We start from the raw sequence: 21,653 nt of genomic DNA on the forward strand, positions 1-21,653 counted from the left end.
TCGATTAAACATTTACACACGGGTAGCGGTAATCGACGACGGCGGGCGAACCGCGGTGGTGATCGAAAACGGGTCCCCGTGATACTCGATTGAGCACGGTCGTTATCGGCCGATCTTTTTGACGACCCGATTGAGCACGGTAAAAAAAATATTGTGACAACGTTATCAGATTTTTACTAATAGGAAACTATTAGTCGAAAAAAATTTCGCTATCGATTGATGGGTACCACGTAAGTTTAAAATAACTTTGATAGATAGGAAACCAGAATTCTATCTACAACGATTGAACTGTCATTGTATGTATTTACGCTGTAAATAATAGCCAGTCTGTTCTGTTGTCTCACGTGCTCGTGTTGTATTCCTAAATCATATTTTGCAAGTTGAAATGGAAAATAATGAAATAAAAATTATTTTATCCGAGAGAAGCAAAGAATTAGCTGATGCCGGAGCCTTCAAGTATGGGTTTATTGGAATTAGAAAAAATGGTATAATATTGAAATATTCTACAAACCGCACAAAGCGGCAACGTCGAACCCATTTTTGTACTCAATCGTGTGATTTTTGGATTTTTTTTTTAGTTCCTATTGTTTGATTGCATACGTGCTCAATTGGGTTCCAGCCCCGGGTCCACGTACGTACCGCGTGTCTGAAGCGTCGTCTCCGCGGTTTTCGAGCGCGCTTTCAGCTACGCGTATTAATAACAGTCATCACAGTATGTGGGCGGGCAATCGCTGACGTTACTTGTTTATTCCTCCCCCCCCCCCAACACTCGCAAAATGTAAAAAAACGCGCCTCGTATTTGCTAATTTTACATCCGTGGTTTTTTAAAAGATCCCTGCTCTCAGTGTGTTCGTTCAGCGATAAAAAAAAAGCTTACCGTGCACTGAAACCGTCGAAAATCCAACTCCGCGGTTCGGTCGAACGGGTTACGCATGACGTGTTTTGTATAAATTATCTAGAAGTATAATAATAAAAATAATAATTTACTAAAAATGAAAACGCCCTCTGTGGACACCGACTGCAGTTGTTAATATTAAACAAATATCTTATAACTAATTTAAAAATGAAGGAATGACAATATTAAGCAATGTGAAGACTAATCTTATAAATTAAATATGTCAATGAAATTGATTTCGTTTATACATGAACGTTAAATATTAATATAAATTAATATATTGTTAATTAGATCTTTTTTCGACTTGCTCGATGAATAAAAAAAAAACAAAAAGTCAAAGTTATTGATGTAATTACCATTTGTTAAAATTCAGTTTGAACGAGAATAAGGACTATAGTTTTATTTTCGAGGTTGTGCATAAAATGTATTTGTAGAACGGATATTGTGGTGTGGTATATTTAAAGAATTTTAGCTATGAGCTCGAATAAACTGTTTAATAATTTAAATAATAAAAGTTTATCGTCGTTTAACCTTTCGTCTGCTAGAAATTGAAGATTTAACTCCTCAGCTAATGCATTGGACGGGATGTCAATTTTACCAAGTTTGTAACGCATCAAATGGAGAAAGCGTTTTTGCATTTTTCAATTTAGCAGTATGATTTGTTTGGTAAAGGTTTCATGCGATTGAATCGTATTCAACTAATGAACGTATCGATTTAAAATATAACGTATCTAAACGAGTTGGTTGTTTGAATTTAAATATTTATTTATTTGTTGACTATGATTATGCATAATACTATGGTGGTATCACGATAAATGTCACTGGGGTACGCGTAGGTTTACGTCCAAACGCTGCCCGACCGACTGGATTACTACACGGGTTTGGATTTCACAGTCGGTGACGGACAAACAATCGTTATTTCCGGACAATGGAACTGCAGGCACGCAACGCTACAACAAAACATGACGCGTAAAATATGTATTGTTACGCGATTCCGTGTCAGGGTATGAAATACCGAAAAAATCACGGTAAAGCTATAACAGTGTGATGTGCACCTATAATACCTTTGCCGCCGAAACGATGACACGGATTATGGCTCGTTCAACGCGTATCCTTAACGCAGTCGCTGTTTTCGCACGCCTGCCTGGAAATCACGCACACGGTGATACGACAATAGTTACCTAACCTAACCATATATATATATATATCTGTGGCTTGGTGCAATAAAGGTGCAATAGTTAACCTAACCTAACCATATATATATATATATATATATATATGTGGCTTGGTGCAATAAAGGAAATCAAGACAATGTTCCGTGTAAAAACATTAAATTGGCCAATTTTTAAATTGTATGCAGGAATTTATGCTGCTGAATGAAATCGGTTTGCTATTTTTTTTTTAGTATCGTATAACTCATTTTATGTTTAATCACAATACGATGACCCAACATTCTCAATTGCGTCAAAATGTGATGTTGACCCTTCTTGCACTGAACCATGGATATATATTAATTAGTAGAAAAGTAAATACTATCCCGTTATTTTCGCACTAGGCTCATCACACGTCCACTCCGAGAACAACGATGACAAATGTCTCCGCGGTAACGCCGAGCACGCATTTCCCGGCTTCAAGTGTTCGGAACATCTAGTTTTCCCCTTTCCGTGAACCCTTGACTTCGAAAAAAATAAATACCTTAACCCATTTGAAGATAAAATTATTTTTTCTATTTTTTGATGTATGTGTCCGAACGCAATATCGGCCGAATCTAATTTGGATACAAATATAAAAACGGATCGCAAACCGAGATCGTGCACAAATATTACCGTTGGAACATTCCAAAATTCCTAACGTTACCAACAATTCTTATACATCTCCTCACTTACCTTTTGATCTTCCTAGCAATTGTAATTTTAATGTCAACGATGTTGAAGCTGGTTTAGCTAAATTACGTGGTGTTAAATCAGTAGGACCTGATGGCTTGTCTGGTGATTTCTTGTTTACTCTAAAATCGGTCCTTTGTTATCCATTATGGCTGTTATTTCGCAAATCGCTCGACTCCGGAGTTTTTTCCAGAATATCTTAAACTAAACGCTGTAATACCTATCTTTAAAAATGGCGATACATCTGACGTTGTTAATTATAGACCAATTGCAATTTTAAGTCATATAGGGAAATTATTTGAGTCATTAGTGTTTAATAGTATTCAAAGAGCTACTAATGCAACTTTAATCGACGAACAGCATGGTTTTCGCCCTGGCCGTTCCGCAGTTACCTGCAATCTTGTATTTTCTAATTATATATTCAGTGCCTTTAATATGAATTCTCAAGTCGATGTAGTTTACACTGATTTTGCTAAAGCGTTCGATAGGGTTGACCATTCAATTTTGGGGAAAATACTCGAGAACTCAGGATTTGGTGAGCCTTTATTGTCTTGGTTCAACTCATATCTTAGTAACCGAAAGCAATTTGTCAAGGTATTTGGGATAAAATCTGATATAACTAATGTACCATCAGGTGTACCTCAGGGAGGTCATTTGTCACCTATGCTATTTGCGTTATTCATTAATAATATAAAACACGTTATTCATAACAGCAAATTTCTTCTGTTTGCCGACGATCTGAAACTATTTTTAAAGATAGATTCGATTAACGATTGTCTGCTTCTACAAGAAGATCTTAATGCAGTAGTTAACTGGGCTACTAACATGGGCCTTGAGTTTAATGTCGTCAAATGTCACTCGATGTCATTCTATAGGACACGCACTCCTATCACATTCACCTACTTTATGAACGATTTTCCTCTGATACATTCAGATAATACTGTCACAGATTTAGGAATTGTATTTGATCGTGAGTTAAATTTTCATTCGCACATAGAAAATTCCTGCTGTAAAGCTCTAAAAATTCTTGGGTTTCTTAGACGTATATGTAGTGAATTCAAGTTAATGACTCCTTTAAAATTATTGTACTGTGCATATGTTAGGTCAGTGTTAGAGTATGGCGCTGTCATATGGGATCCACACACGGTGAGTAATAAAAGTGCACTTGAAAGAGTTCAGAGGAAATTTTTTAAACTACGCTGGTTTTATCCTAAAAGTTAATCATCCTCCTCATGAGTATGGTCCTGTATCGACTAAGCTTGGCCTGAGTTCTTTAGCTGACAGGAGAACATTGGCCAATTTGAGATTTTTATCAAAATTATTAGATGGCTTAATTGATGCTCCAGAGATTCTTTCACTGATCAACTTTAAAATTCCCTCATTTAATGCCCGCCAAACATACCCTTTTTTTTGTGCCTAGGTGTACCACTGACTATGCGAGTAATCAACCAATTATTAGAATGATGGATATTGCTAATAAGGACCCATCACACTTATCGTATTTTTTATAACTTTCTGTGAATTATGTATCTATTAAAAAAAATTATGTTATTGATTTATTACGCAAACTTGCCTACTATGTATTATTAAACATGTTCTATTATTATGTACTACTATCATATTTGTATGTTTAATCAAACTGGGCTCCAGCCCGTTCTGTACAAAATAAATAAATAAATAAATAAACATGCGTTCGCTCATTTGAACTTCAACGTGTAACAATATCGATTAATATTGTCGACGTGTGCGTGATGGAAATATTTTTCTATATTATACATACCAATATACTAGCTGATTTACTCGGAGTCGACCAAGTTATCTAATCATTTTTTGTTAAGAAATTAACTGTTCACAAATTAATAGAACACTTTTTAGTTTTCACTTGAAGCTAGAAAAGAAATCCATGGCATAGTTTATTTTTATTATAAATATTTCTGATACCAGTTCTCTGACTGAATAAGAATTACATTAAAAGATTTTTTTTTTATGGATTAGTTTTTTGTAAACGATTCATTAAACTAATGCTTGAACTCGACCATCATGGAGAGTTGAAAGTAGACATAAAAACTTTTCCACAACATACTTTATTATATTAAAAAAACAGCATGACGATTGGGTATATGAGTTGTTGCAAATATTACCAGAGACCAACAAAATATCATTTCATATTTATCTATAAATAAATCAATGGATAGCAAGGGTCCCGTTATGTAAAAAATAGTTCGATGATATATTTTTGTTTTTTCGAGCGTGAGAACTTTATTGAAAAAATACCGATTCCAACACTTACACGAGGGAATTGATTTGTATGTATAATCAAAAGTGTGCAATCCTATGGCGGAGAGGGAGAGTAAAAAATGATGATAAGGTCAATTCTATGGCATCGTTTTAACGACTGTTATCACAGAACATTACGATATTCGATGTGCAACATTAAATATTTCAACGAGGAAACATACTTATTATATTTCTCGGTCGAAGTTGCTAGTACTGTTTTTTTTTAAATACCATATACGGTAAACATTTAAAAATTATCATATTGTACGGTCCAACTAATTTTCTTTTATATTACGCAGCAATCACCACCGCTAAAGCAATACGGCGTGGCTGTTCCGGGGATAATTTAAACACACGTAAAGGGTTGGTGCGGCGTAATGTTTGTATTATGTATAATTTATTGTGTGTGTGTGTGTGTGTGTGTGTGTGTGTGTGTGTATACATGTACGTGTACGTGTTTAACTCGAACAACTATTTCCACCGCTGCTGAGCGCCACGTCAAGTCGTCGTCGCCGTGACAGATTTATAGCGCTCGATTACACCTCTCTCGAAATCCCCGGTACGAGCGATGCTACTGCTGTTGCTGCTCCTGCTTCTCCTCCTTCTGCTACTGCTGTTTCCTCGGTAATTTACTATTACTACACATCCCGTCCATCCAACCAGCGATTGTTTTATCGTTTTTTTCGCGCACTAGTATTTTATCCGGTGACGACGAAAAGACATGCGTGCGCAGCAAGGCCGTCGCGGACGATTTATTAGTGTATGTGGTTGGAAAGTGTTTGACAACGACAAAGACGACAAGAACAACAACAACAAAATACAAGCCCACAGACGCGTAATCGCCGCACCCGCAGTGCCATACGTAAACTCTGGCTCGAGACCCGATTTGCCGGGGGTGAATAGCGTGAAAACTTTAATTTCCACGGCCGAAAAGCAGTATAGATCGTCGATTTCGCACACAAATTTCCTCTTTCGGTGTTTACGACGGTTTCATAGAAGAAAAACGATCGTCTTCGTTGTGCCATTGCCATTGGTCATGGGTTTGAGCTACGAGGTCCGAACACAATCGACGCCGTTAAACGTGTAGTATCGGCCTCGGTGCAGGAAGAACGCTGTGCGCATGTTTATTACGTCAAGTTTTTGACGGTTCAGCGACAACTACCCCGCCGTCGCAGTTTGAAATTCAATTCCGATAGAACTTTACCGAATATGTTCCGCCGCCACGAATTCAGGCCACAGAAAACTAAGTTGTTCCAGAAATTTGCATACAAACATGGTATACTTATTAATACCAAAGTGGTCTGGCGTTCGATTGAGGCTCGAGCACAATTGATATCTCCGTTACGGTATTGGACAGAAACTTAACTCGAGTTGAAGTCAAACATTTTGAGATGCCATTTCAACGGCGTTTTTATTTACTTATTAAGATTTATTCGTTAGAACACATTCGTTTTAAAATGTTAAAGATTTGGAATCGCGTGATATTCTACACATTTTACCTTAGCGTTTGTACAAACCTCGAAAACGCGACGCGCTGCGTATGAAAATCAGAAAGAAAAATAAATTACCGATAGTATTATCGTTGTTGTACTCAGCAAAAATTTAATACGAAACGGAAAACATCCGTCCGTCCGTTGTTTTACGTTTTTGGTAGTCCACGACTGCCGGAACAAACAACAAATCGCGCACGACTCCGTGGAGCCGACCGATTACGATTGCAACTCGCGGTCGACATTATTAATACCCTTAAAACGTTTGACGATATTCAACGATAACATCGGGTATTCGGCGACGGAGTTTACGGCCCGAGGCAAGGCGAAACGCATTTCTGCCGTGCGACTCGAGAAGACAAGGGATGCGGTCGCAGAGCGTCGCCAAAAGATAGAGGTTTCGCGCGCCCGCCAGAAAGTCCGTGTGATTTACCTCGTTCGGCCCTGTTAAACGACCTTATATTATAAACTGCTTTACCCCGTCGTTATTAATAATAATAATAATAATAATTATTATTATTATTATTATTATTACGGATGCCCGCTGATAGTGCACCTTCTCCGGCGGAGACGAATAATAATACGACGCCGGCTGCACGTTGTTATCGTTACGACCGACCGAATAACATTGTTGCACCACCTACCGTCGTCGACCGCGTAATGATGTTGTGTGTGTTCGTAACAAAACCGTTTACCTACGTGTTCCGCGTACCCAACGCTATTATTGTACCATCGTGTTTTATGTGAACATGTGGGCACGAATCGGTCTCGACGGTGTTCTTGGTAACCGCGAGAGCGTTCCACGAAACAGTAACGGGACGTGGCTGGAAAATGAAAAATCTTTAGGGTAAACAAAAAAAATGCTCTCGTTTCAGGTTCGCGAAGCGGAGTAAGGTTATTTTTTTTTTTTTTTTTTTGTCTATCGCTAGCTATGTCCAGGGTACAGCTGTATCTCTTCCACACGTCGACCGCGATCGTTTCGAAAGGTCGTAATTTATTTGAAAATATTTCGATTAACTTGACAAACATTTGAACTGTCCCGATTTCAAAATTGCATCGTCGAGCATAACGTTTGATAATGCAATACTACGGCGAGCCTCGCGACAACCAAGATCCAGAATTCTGTACGGAATATTGCTCGGCGAAAAAAGTTGTAGTGTATGTAACTCGTTTAGCCTCCCGTCTCGGAATGTTACGGTATGTAAACAAATTTTCAAATCCCGAATCATCTGCTCAGGTATCGTTAGAGTTGCGTGACTGGATGTTCTTTGCGCGCACAATGTTTGAAAACACCGACTGTGTTCTCGAATAATATTACACCCGCAGTATTATTTTATTGTTTTTAGTTTTAACCGGAACCGATGGTGAAAAATATTTCCAATAGGGCAATTGTGCGTTGTTTTTTTTTTTTTTGCTCTACGGGTTCGCGATAAAACATAAGCTCAAAAGCTTCGTGCAACACGTTTATAGATAAACTTACCGAAAATATTCAAATACACATACGAATACATTTTTATGTAAATCAAATTTAAAGTTTCGAAATAATAACGGAAAAGAGATAAACCATTTCAATTGCCGTGTGTTCGAACTCATCGAAACGTGATAATGGTACACGGAATTGTTAATTTAAAATGTCGTAATCCTACATCTCAAAAGTACATAATACGATAGAACTGCATCGTAATTAACATGAAAAATATTTTTCAGCAATCCTCGGCTACTCGAAAGTCGATTAGTTTCGTAAATATCCCTTAACATCCCCAACTTTAATTCAGCCTTCAGATCTGAAACTTCAGGTAGCTTTTCGGTTTTTTATTTGATTTTTTTAAATTACAGTTCATCGTGCCGTGTTAATTAAGAAAATCGTAGATTTTGATTTAAAAAGCGATCGACGTGCACGAGAAATGTAAAATAATCGCTTATCAGTCACGACGATATGAAAACTCGGTAAACAATCGCCAAAGTTTTCACCGATCAGAAATGACATGTTTATTATCGTTAACGTGTGACACATACACCTTTCAGAATACGACATGTGACTCATTGAATAAAGTAAAATGTACGTTTCCCGATCATCGTTTGCATCAAAGATTTTTTTTTTCATATTTATGCACTTTCCTTTATCGTCCCGGACGATATATGTACCACTATACACTTAATAAAACGTACCGTTTCAGTATATCGGACGGATTATAGTTGTCGTCGTCATCTCCATTGGTAATCGTAATCGTAATCGTTTTGTTTCGTTCTTCCCTATCCGTATTCTCACAACGGCTACAGACGCCTACGCTTGTAATGTTTGTTTATACTCTCTCTCTCTCTCTCTCTCTCTCTCTCTCTCTCTCTCTCTCTCTCTTTTACCCCTTTTACACTACTTAATATCTCTTATCGCCGACTATGAAAAAATAATGTATTTCGTCAGCTCTCTAGCTTCTTTTGCGAACACAACTCGTCGTCTATCGTAAGTCAATCAATAAAAACCCACAGGATCCCTCTACCTCTAGACATGCACTCAAACATATTCCATCCCCTAGTAGTTCTATCAGCGATAACTGTGGTAATAGCAGTGACCGCATTAGTGAAATGAGTATGTGACGATGGAAGTATAAAATTATAACTACGGCTGCAAGACGGCAACAGCAGTGACTGAACGGAATATTTTTTGGGCAGACTCTTGGCTCAAAACATAGTGTATAAAATGTAATTGCGTTTTCCATTACCCCTTTACATTATCATGACTATGATTATATAATACGACGACCATAAAGCGATTCCAACTTAATTGGTTAGCGATCGAGTGCCGAGGAAAGTCTTGGAATTAATAGATACCGACCACGATGGCTGCTACTATCCCTTCACGGGATCATTGTGAAGCAAACAATTGTATACTCATAGCCACAACCGCTTTGATCCTTACTGACAACATTTTATTAGTTCTCTACACTGTCAATTGTCTAATAATAACATAGATCACCAAGGACCTATAAAATCCTTATGTAGGGCTTTTTTTTAAAATGTACTAGGACACATCAATATTTGTAGATCCTCCCTTTTTTCTTTGTTCCGTAAATATTTTTGTAGTGTTAATATAGAACTGTTATTATATAATAGGTATTCGGATTCATTTTAATATCTGTTGACTGGAATGAAACAAAAATTATGTCTGATTTTTTTTTTTTTTTTGTTCCTTAAATCCTTGGAAGATAACTTTGCATAGCGTAAAAATAATTGTTATAATATAAAATGTATACTTTGTTCATGGTTAGTTATAATAACCTTCGTAATTGACCGCGATAAACTATGCGAGAGCTTTAACTTTTGCTGTTTTTTTTTTGTCCTTTTCCTTATATTTTTGAAACTTTTTCTCTCTCAGCACAAACTTAAATGAGTAGGTCTCGCGTTCATTTAGTGTTTTTTTTTTTTCAGTTTCGACGCAATTTATTTTTAATACGCATAATATAATTTCAAAACTGCTGTGTACAACTAAGCATTCTATAAGATCTAACATAACATTTTAACATTTTTTGTTCACAATTATTAATTTCACCCGAACAGTTTTGAAAAGCCTTCTGCTTTTATATTACCGTGATTTTATCTCTTCGGTCAAAACGTTATTGTTTACACTGTAACATTGTGAGTTGCGTTTTAGTTTTATACTAAATATAAAACAACCGATAAATATACAGTAACTGATAACAAAGGTCATAAATAATTTGTAATTAATTAATACTACATCTTGGAAAAACAATACACATTGCCGATGGGTACTAAATATAATAAAGTAGTTTCTTGTGCGTTGTTAAGATTGTAACTTTTTTTTCTTACAGTTCACGTTGTGTCCCACATAAAATCTATATTTTTTATTTATTTATTTTTTTTTTTAACACTGAAATTTATATCCCCATAGAAATTTATTTTAATACTTAACCTGACATATTTGATTAAATTTGTCTGTTGAGATTATAAAAGCTTTTACTTAAACTGATCCTATCAGTGGTTAAAATCGTACGTGAAAATTAATAGTAAACGAAAACGTCGTAAACAGAATATTAATATCGTTTGAAGTCCTTCAGCTAATGATATTTATAAGCTAAGTGTATGTAATTTTTAATTATAATACTGAAAATCTTTTAGGAAATATTTGAACCAAAGACAATTTTAATGGCTTTGTTAAGTATATTACATTATCATGTTGGCTGATCCATCTTTTCCTACTCATTTTTGAATTAAATCAATTTTTACATTTCAATAAGCTATACAAAAATATGATTCCTGTAATTATTTTTGAAATGCGTTGATAGTTTGTCTGTCGACAAAAAATATTTTAGAAATTTGTTTCCATTCAAATTAGAGACTAAAGCCTTGATTAATTTCATGGTTCCGATTTCAGTTCGGTTTCTAGAAGAAAAACATCTTTCCTAGTACCCATTCAGGTTCTTAAAAATTAAAATCTCGCCATTTTGATGGTCATAAGATGCCTAGTTATTTGTAAACTTATTTTCAAAATTTTTCGTTATTGCGTTCACTATTAGGTCTATAGGTTTATAACACGTAGTAAGTAACTTTTATTTCTGTTGCAATTCCTATAACATTGTTATCACTTGATACGTAGAAATAACTAATAAATAAATATGTATAAATAACATATTTTTTAATATTTTCAAAATATTTTATGACACGTCATATGAGACAGAATCGTTAAAAACTTTTACGAAAAAGTATCATTTCCTGCTAGGTTCCGGTTTATAAATTAATTTAAATTAGGGTTTCAGTGACATTCCGGCTTCCAATATTCAAAAGTTTCTAGTTCCAAAACTGGATTTTTTCGGTACGGTCCCAAACCCTGTTCAAATATTTATTTCCGTACTGGTTATACGAATGAATGCGGTTCAATTGAAATATCCTTCGTTTGAATTGGCTCATCGAGTATTTTATACTATAATCAATTGTATTCAAATTTGCACGCTTGGAGTATTATTATTAATTGTTGCCGTTTCAATAATTCGTTAAACACCGTTTATAATAGTTTGATTCTCATATTAATCATTTTACAACCAAGTTTAGTCATAATTAAAACGTATTTTTTTCTATATAATAAACATCCTTTTGGTCGATATGATTTTTATAAAAATAATAACAATAGCAACTTTAATTCATGAATATTTGTGTATTACCAATGTGTGAAAAAATACAAAAATAGTAGCTACGATTAATATGGCGAAGATTATAACAATTCAATAATTATAAAAATGTGACAAGTAATTGAACCACGTGAGAATTACTAGAAAGAAGATAAAATACAAATACGAACAAAATATTTTAAATAAAAATCAAATTAATACGTTTCCAAACATAGTATCAAATTTTAGCGGTGTTGTAATCTATTGTATGAATGTGTTAATCCAGTGTTCGACTTATGAAGAGAGATATATGGGAACGGAATATTTGTACTACATTTTCTGAAATGTTAGCGTACTCTTACAATATATTTGAATAGATCGCAACAAGGTTACATTTACATTTATCAAAATACGTATAAAACATATATCACAACTTATCTTATTCAATATTTCATTAATAATATTTGTAGCTTAAAAGTGTATAACGTGAATTGACATGCTAATATTTAAAAACACGATTATAGTTATAAATTTTATCTATGGTTATCTATACAATATAGATTAAATCGTGATTGATAGCTAGCTGACAAACATCGGTCATAATCATAATCTAACTATAAATTAGTACTCTGGTTCGGAGGTATAATTTAAACTCTAAAATGTTTTAAACTTTTTACTATTCAAGTATATTATTTGACAATAGAACTGGTAATATATAAAAAACTATCACCAATATCTGAATGTTTTCATATATAATTAAGGAAAATGGTATTGAGCAATATAAGAGACAAAACCTCTCAGGATTTATCCCCATAGAAAATGTGTTTAGAATTCTTTTTTTTTTTTTAAAAACAAACAGAACATCCTACTTCAATTTTTCCAATTTGAGCAGTATGTATACCAAATTAGAACTTGTTTATCTTTTTTGGTAAATAAAGGAAAAAATTAAAATTCTTACAAAAACTTACTGTTTATCAAGAATATTCTCAAGGAAGTATAAAAGTAATAATTTTGTTTGATCGATTGCACATATAACGCGTTGATAGAGTGATGCGTTGAAAAGTATTAAAAGTATTAACCAACAGCTTCGGAAGATCAATTAAATAATGAAACATTGTTTATAGAAATGAAATACCCGCAGTATTGAATCGTTTGTTTTCTAGTTATTGGAGGTAACAGGTTAGAGTTATTTTGCAAGTGTACTTGAACAAGGGTCGATTTTTGTGAAACTTATAAGCCATTCAAGTACACAGAATATGTTTTAGAACGTTTTCGACCTACTTGGTTTACCTAAACAGAGGATCAGGAAACAAATACAATACGATACAACCGTAGTATCATAGGTAACGGATGTTAGAACCTAACACGGTGATTGTGCACTGATAACAGTAATTCTACTTTTAAGATCGCTCCTTAGGGAATGACGTTTTCGTCGAGGCCAGGACATTTTTGATCAGTCGACATGGCGGTCGTGTGTTTTCAATTTGTTCCGCTAGAAAACCTCGGTTGTACACTCGGCTCTTGCGGATTAAGCGAATTGCTCACCGCTCCGTGCCGCCGTTCGAGTAAAGTCGCACGACACGGACACGATAAAACGCGCGGATGGCAAGATAACAAGGGTGGCGTAAAACGTGCTCCGTCCGGCAGTGTCTCGGCCTGTTTTCGGCCGTCTGGAATGCTTCCGTGCAGTCGGAAACGAGATACCGCCACCGCTTTTGGCCGAATTAAATGTAATGCCATGCGGCGGAGGAGGTCCATGCGAAAAGTTTTTCGCTTTTCAGAGGCTATTAGTTACGCGACGGCGGTGGTGGTGGTGGTCGACGAGGGGACAGCGCGCAAAGAACGATTGAGAAAAGAAAGATATGATAAGGACGAGGGACGGGGAAAGAGAGGGGAAGAAAAAAAAAAGGATCTTTATAATAACACACTAGGCTGATTAAAAACCGGCACGAGTGCGGTGGCGAGGGAAAGGGGAGGGGCGCTTAGGTGCGCGGGCGAGAGAAAGGAATGGTAAGAAGAGAAAACAATAATGAACGATGGTCACGGGAGATAGAGACGGAGAAAAATGAAACGGAAGTGTATTCAATTACCCTACCGCCTTAAGCCCCGTGGCCACATTTTAGTTTTTATTTATACCGCGAACGAGGTTCATTTTCGGAATATTGTACAACGAGAGAGGAGCCCTCGGCTAGCAATGTGACCGGAAATTAATATTTTTTAATTCGGTCTGTTAAAATGTAAAGTGGAGCGCGTGAATAATAAATCGGTGTTTGGTTTTCATTATGAAATTGAACCGTTCCTCTTTCCAACCTTCCCCCATCCATCACCCTCTACTGGACCAACCGTGGTTCATAATGCTGTACAACGCACTGGAACGTCGTCGCGGTCTGTCGTCAAAAATAAAACATCCGTACGGCCGATTTCCGTATTTGTCCGGGATCGTAGACCACGGTGATCGACCGATTTTCATGTTGATGAAATTAGTACACGCATATATCAATGGCGATCGTTGTCGGTTCCGACAAAACAACGGGTAGCGGATCCTTCGCCCCGGAAGCGGAAGAACCGAATCCTTATTTATCGAACGTCGTGCGGTTCATACGTGGACGAGCCTTCTAAGCCGACCGATTTCTATTTGCTCCCGGGTCAACGTTTTTAACGGTTGATATCATGGATATGATAATCCTGCGCGTGGACGTTAAATCATAGTAAGTTGCTACTTGTGTACAAACGTTACCCAGAGCACTTAAGTGATTTGAACCAATTTTTTCAACCGTCTGAAACCGAAAAACTTTTCTTTTTTTTTTTTTTCTGCCCCGGAAGATTTATCGTCAGACCACAATTTTAAGTTCACTTTCATATATTTCAAAGAGTATACTATATACACGTTATGATTTACAATATCGAAACGAATAAACTGTTTTATTATATTGTACTAGGCTCGGTGTTGCATTCATGTAGTACGTCAAAATAAAAAAAAAGATATGAAATTAGCAACCGACCGACATGGTGGCGTGTGTGTTTCTTGATTTCCCCGCCTTCGTCGCTTTAGCTTACTGTTTGCAGCGCGAAAAACCGTAATCGAAAACCTTTAACGAAATGATTTACGGATGTTCAATCGTAAATCGTATTGCTACGATCAGGTGTTTATCGTGCAAGTAGGTTGGCCTGTATAACATGGATTTATTCGTCGGCCGTCATCACGTTCGCATTGTTAAAATTCGCGTGTTAATGTAACGCGGTTTGCGCGCCCCCGGCGATCGAGCGAGGTGACTAAACGCGACATGGCGAGACGAATGGGGATTTTTTCAATCGTGAACCCGCCGCAGGAGCTTAAAGGGCGGCGGACCGTGAGCTGTGGATCACTATAAAAGTCTATCATATTGTAAAATTCTCTTTGAGTCGTCTCTTTATTTATTTTCATTTCCCCCCCCCCCGTTCGGTCCTCGCTTTGTAGTGGCGCACGTCACCCGGCACTCGTACGCGTACTTCTCTAAGACCATCTAACCAAGAAACCCGACGCGTCATCATTTCATTTGCGCACAACCCATAATATATGCATAGCCCGTGTGCCCGCCATCAATTTCCCATTACCCGAAACGATAGGGAACATCGATTTTCGACACGGAGACGCGCGAGAACGAACTACAACCATAATAGCCGGTGTATGTCGACTTGCAATACAAACCAACTGTGGATACTACCGTTTTATCACCGACCTTTCATCGGGCATCGAGAGAATCATTTTCACACGTCAGTATTCGATGTTGCTATTTTGTTTGGGGAATTTATTCAATTTAAGTTTAAGTGTACACGTGACACAAAACTATGTTTTTTTTAGATGTGTGTACGTGTGTTTAAAATAATAATAATGTACTAAAAATCTATTTGTCTGTGTTGTTGTACAACACTATAATATGTGCTGTATCCGTTAGGTTTTCGTTATTTTATCCTTTTACGCGTACGTGATCGTCGGTCGATCGGTCCGTTTTTGATGAAAGGATTTCGTTATGCGGTACGAGACCGTATTTTCGGGACATGCCTTGTACACGTATATACCTCGTTTACACTGGGGGTTATTCGAGTAGCGCTGAATGTGACCATTTTTCGGCGTTTGAATTGTGTACATGTAACGTAGAGTATTAAAACTCCGTGTGCGCATACGAACAAAGATTACAAGAGTTGAGGAGCAAAAACCACGAGCGTTTAATCTCGGCTAAAATGGTCATGTGTTTCTGGTAACGTATGTGTTGTTCCTTTGTTGGGTTTGTCTAAAAAGTTTTGTTTTTTTTCAAATCCGAAAAAGTTCTCAAATCACCCCAAGTTTAAGAATAAAGTGCTTATATATATATATATATATATTTATATATGTATATAATATCAAAAAAAAAAAGCTACGTTAAAAAGATGAAATATATATAATCAGCAATATTCATGAAAAATATACCGATTTTGCAAACTTTGCAAGTTGACGAAAATCCATTTTAAATATCAGAAAATAAATTTTACATTATCCCCAAGTTTATTCGTTTTACTCGCTTTTAAGAATAAAATTATACTAAAGAAACAAAAAATTATATCAGATTTGAAAAAAAATTTTCATTTTTAAAATTAAACTTTTTGGATCTTTTGGTTATTGATATTGGGCGAAAAATTGTTTACAAAAGAAAAAACCAATATAAATCGTAGCTATAGTAGAAATGGAAACTAATAATACAATTAAACTTAACATGAGCCATGGAAAACTTTGGTCTATGACATAAGTTGAATCTTCTGCGTTTAAAATAATATGTACTTCAGTTAGTTCAACAATCAACCATATACAACGTAAAAACACTAAATGCGTAAACAGAAATATGTAGTTTTGTACGGATAGAACTTTGAAAGTAGACCGTATATTATAAGTGTGTTTTTAATAAATTCGATATCGCGTAGCCCTAAACTGTACACCGTTATATAAATAAATATAAAAAAAAACTAGTCCATCGGTAGAAAACAGAAGAAATCTCTATAAAAGCATTACGGTGATGTATATAGTATAAAGTGTAAAAACAAAACAAATGGTTATGCAATATAAAAATGCATTTAAATTTAATATTTTTTCAATTCGGTTGAACAAATAAAACGTATAAAATAGTTGACGCGTTATATATTAGTTTCGAAAACTGTTTAGATTCTCATTACTTCAACAATTGAAATCCGCTGATACAATATGGATTTCCCGAAATGTTTTTTTTTTTTTTTTTACATCGAATAATGTTATACGAAAATCGATTATTTCCTCCGTGAACAAGGTAGGGTAATTTTTTAATACAATTTATTCGTGTTGGTTTTATGTGTTCTGTAAACTACAGACAGTCGCATTTTGCACAAAAAATTATTTTTATATATTTTCACCGTTTTACGTCGTCTCTCCAATTTCGGTCACGTTTGTTTTGTATTTATTTTTCCCGACAAAATCAACAGATACGTGAAGGTGTTTAGGGTTTTCATCAACCACAAAAAATGCAAATGTGTTTCGTCATTCGCAGAGCACGAAACCCCGACACATATTGCGTCGGTTATTCGCATAAATTGCATTAATTTCACATTTGTCTTGGAAAATATGCAATACTCCTCTAAATGATTGTTATTACGAAATTGTTGTGCCGTTGCGCGCGTTCAGAGTCACACGATTCACATTGGTTCATAATAAAAACGTACATTGATTTGTCCACTGCGTGTTCCTAAAACGTTGATTTCGTATTTCAGTTCGGCCGTTGTCAATAAAATTAGTCGGCGAAAACCGTCCGCTGTCCGCCGAGACACCGGTGAACGTCAGTTGCCGGGTCACGGGCGCCAAACCACCGCCAGTGATCACCTGGTGGAAAGACGCCATCCAGATGACCGACGCCAAACAAATAGTAAGTAATATTTCACAGTACGTTGTAGTTCTAATCGTGCAAAAACATATCATCATGCGTTCAACGTTGCGGTTATTATACCGTGCAAACGGAAAATCACAAAATCGCCAAAGAGTTTACCGATATCAGTTCGAAAACTTTTCGGGTTATTTTTAAATTTTATTTTATATGATTTTGATGCATGCCTGGTGTACAATTGTAAACCCTATGAATGACTTACGACCATATGCAGAGCGCATAATAGCATGCTATTAATAGCTACTGGTAATAACACTAGTTATTAAATATTATTATAACAATAATTCTTGATTCTCAAAACAAATTGATTTCCCGAAACCAGACAAAACGAGTTAAGAGTATTTGGTTCCTTTGAACTCATTAAAAAAAAAAAAAAAAAACCCGACATTACACCTGCCTGGAAACGCTTTTAAATAGTGCTTCAAGGGGGTGGTTTTTTTCGTACCTAACTTAACCAAGCACTATTTACTGTTGTTCAGGAAGATCACAATTTTATCTAAGATTACCACACACCCCTATCGGTGAGAACCAGTGGCACAGTCAGGATTTATTTTCGAAGGTGAGGGATGGGAGTTGTTATTAAATTGAAAAAAAATCAATTTCGGAAGATGTTTGGTGGCGAGAGTGGGATAAGGTTAAATTAGACTTATGAATAAAATGTTGTTTAAATGTTATTTATACCTAACGGATAATGGAAAATGATTTAGACTCATATTAAATACATATTTCAAGAGGGAAGGAGGATCTCAAATTGTCCTATTAAGGCAACTAGTGATAATCACAACACAGCCAGTACCTTTATTCTAAATAGTTGTTTTTCCATGAGAGAAAATCAACGGCAGAAATGTAATTGTCGGTGTCCGTACGGTTTTCATTGAATCTATACCAACCGAGTCAAGCCTTATAGAACCACCTACAATTCTTTTGCTGATTACATATCCATTTATTTAACAGTAACACACGCATGATATTTTGATTGCATATTCAATTTTGAAAATTGTATTTTTATAAAAAACTCATAGTATCGTATTTATTTCAATTAGAACGTTGGAAACTAACAGACTAAAATATATAAGCATGTATTGAAAAACGTACAAACTCAAAAATTTGCATTTTAGTTTTATTATATGTACCATAATGTCTGATTTCTAAAAAGAATGATTGGATTAAATACTATTCTGACTAGCAGTTTCAAAACGATTATTTTTAATGTAAATCGTTAAAAATAAAATTACCATGCAATATTTGAAATGTTTATAATTCGAATGATTCAAACTTAGTTGAAATAAGTACTTAGAAAAGTTGAGAATGATTTATTTTCTTGAAATTGGATTTAAATATGAAATTAATGTTATTTTTATTTTTCCAAATATTACTTAACTTAAAAATTATTTACTTAACGACTTAACTTCGATCTTAACTTCAAATCGAGAAATCAGAAATTATCTCATTAAAAACTATAGTTTCTAAAAGAAATCTAGATAATAACGTGTACATTAGGGTAGCCGTTAAAAAAAAAAAATTATTTCTTTTTGTGACGCCCACCCATTTTTAATATCCAATATACTATAAAGAAAGAAATCAACTGTTCGATTTTAAACCGCACCCCTGAGAACTTAAAGTTTAGTAGTTTTGTCATTTTTTATGATAATCTCTCAACTTTTACTATAACTTTTTTTTTAAAACCAAAAAACATTAAACATCAAATATCTGCTAGCAAATTTTTTGACAATTTCAAAAATATTACTTTTGACATTATCACAAAACTTATTATTGACATAGTTACATTTATACAAAAAATATTTTTATATGTTTGAAAAATCTGGCCAAATAGTTTTTTATTATTTTTATTTTAGTTTATACCAGCCGAATGGATCAAAATACAATAAAATTATATATGTACAAAATTTAAATTTAAATTTAAAATTAAATTGTCAGTTAAAATGATTAAAAATAATAATTTTTTTTTTGTTTTGTCAGAATATTTTTTTCTTGATGTTTCTTTTTTGCAGTCAGGAAATATTGTCCTGTAATCACTCACAATTTGTAACATACATTTTTTTTTTGTTCCTCATCGGTGGTAAGCATTGAATTTTATTCCTCAATCAACTTTATTCCCCTCCCAGCTGTATCATTGACAGTTATCAGATTAGAGACCATTTATATTGCATTTTGAAAGCATAAGAGTTATTGGTCATCTTAAAGAAATACTGTGCCTAAGTTCAATATTTAAAAAAAAAATTTAGAGTTTTAATTGAGACGAAAAATTCAATTTTGATTTTTAAAAATTCTAGAATTTCTAATTCTTTTTAGTTTTAATGAGTTAATAGTTTAATTTTTTCATCAAAATAATGTATTTTCTTAATCAGTTTAAGCAACATTTTTTTTTTTGATTCAATGGATATACTATTATCAAAAAATGTTAATACAACTGCTTCAGGAATTAAATACCACAGATGATTTCGAAATGTACGAGTATGCAATACTACTCAAGATATATTATTATCAATTGAACTATAGTTGTGTAATTTTTGTATAAAAAGTAAATCTTGATATGGTACGGCTGCAGAAGAAATTGCTTTAAACCATGCCTGAATATAAATTATAGCTATAAATATACAAATATCTTGAAGTTGGTCTTTTTCATGAATAGTTAATTTAAATTAATTACGAAGAATATATATTTTATGACAATAAATAGCCTTTTGCTATCTACCTTGCATGGTGGAATGTACCGAGAGTACGGAAAAATATCGTATTATTTGGTTTATCACCAAGAAAAACCAATGTTAACTCAAATAATTCCTTATAGTCAAGTATTTTGTTTCGAATAATTTTGAGGTTGAACAATTTTCAAATGCTCCTTTGCAAACTCTAATACTCTCACTTTATGTATTTTAATAATTTCATTAATTACTATATCAAAAATACCTGAAGAAAAATTATCCTTGTTTAATTTATCCCAAATTTACTGAAATATTTTGAAAATGGGAGACATTCTCAGAAGGTTTATTTTAATTTTTCTTCAAAAATACTTTTTAAAATAAAATGACTGCGTTAAATAAATTTTTTTTTTTTTAAAGTCATTCTAACAATACACACGTACTACCCAATCGACCACTATTAACTGTAGTTGTATTAAATAATATATCTTTAACTGAATTTTGAATATCCCATTCAATTAAAGTTTTGTAAATAACTTCTTCCTGGTCTTCTTCTTTTTGGTTTCCTTCTCATTTGCTATTGCATTTTGTAAAACAGAAATATTAAGAATGTCTTCTGTAGTACCACTAGGAAATACTATGAATAGCCTATCAATAATATCTTTTCCAACCAAATTAGGTAGTAACTTGCCGTCCCAATATAGAACAACAGTGTCGAGATCACTCTCTTGAAATTTATCTTTGATATAACTAGCACTCTCTTTACCCAAAATCTGTCGAAAACGTTTAATTGATGTCCTATCAATAACAAAATCCCCTTCGTTCTTTTCTAAAGCTTCTACCACGACCATAATGATATAAATCGCTCCCTATCACTTTACAGTTGTATAATGCTAATAATATTCTTATGTCCTCTCATTCGGTTAAATGATTTAGACCCAACATATATTTTCTTATGGTTCAATTTTACGACTCTTATATTAAAAAAAAAAAAGTCATAAATATTTGTAAATTTTACGGTAATTTACTTTCTGTTATTTTATTTGAATTTTCATTGATTAAATACATCTTTTTCCGTAAAAATTTAGAAGACAGTGTTTAACGGAAAAAATTTTCGAGAGCATATAACACAATGAAACGTAAGTACAAAACAACAAACTAAACTTAACCGAAGAACACTATACATTATATGACATAAAAAGGAACGATATTATTGAATATGGTTATGGATTTTATAATCGTATCTTTATGAAATTTATCATCAACATAGTAGTTGAATGAAGTCGATAACGTAATAATCTAATATTAATATGGTTGATTAATTTCGATAAAAGCACAATGTATATTAAAATTATTAATACATTTATCCGTACATTCCATCCTATATAAATGTATGTTTTAGAA

The 21,653-nt window shown here is 34.3% G+C and overlaps 1 protein-coding gene across 1 annotated transcript in view; it reads left to right on the top strand.

Moving 5' to 3' along the window:
* LOC112689748 (nephrin-like) overlaps positions 1-21,653 on the top strand; it is a 414,842-nt gene that overhangs the window by 336,935 nt on the left and 56,254 nt on the right. Inside the window, exon 6 of the mRNA XM_025563581.1 lies at positions 17,417-17,568. Coding sequence (XP_025419366.1) covers positions 17,417-17,568 — 152 coding nt within the window. The remainder of the gene's footprint in view (positions 1-17,416; positions 17,569-21,653) is intronic.

This window comes from Sipha flava, unplaced genomic scaffold, assembly GCF_003268045.1.
Source record: "Sipha flava isolate LNK unplaced genomic scaffold, YSA_version1 46_pilon_pilon, whole genome shotgun sequence".
In the NCBI taxonomy this organism is placed as follows: Eukaryota; Metazoa; Arthropoda; class Insecta; order Hemiptera; family Aphididae; genus Sipha; species Sipha flava.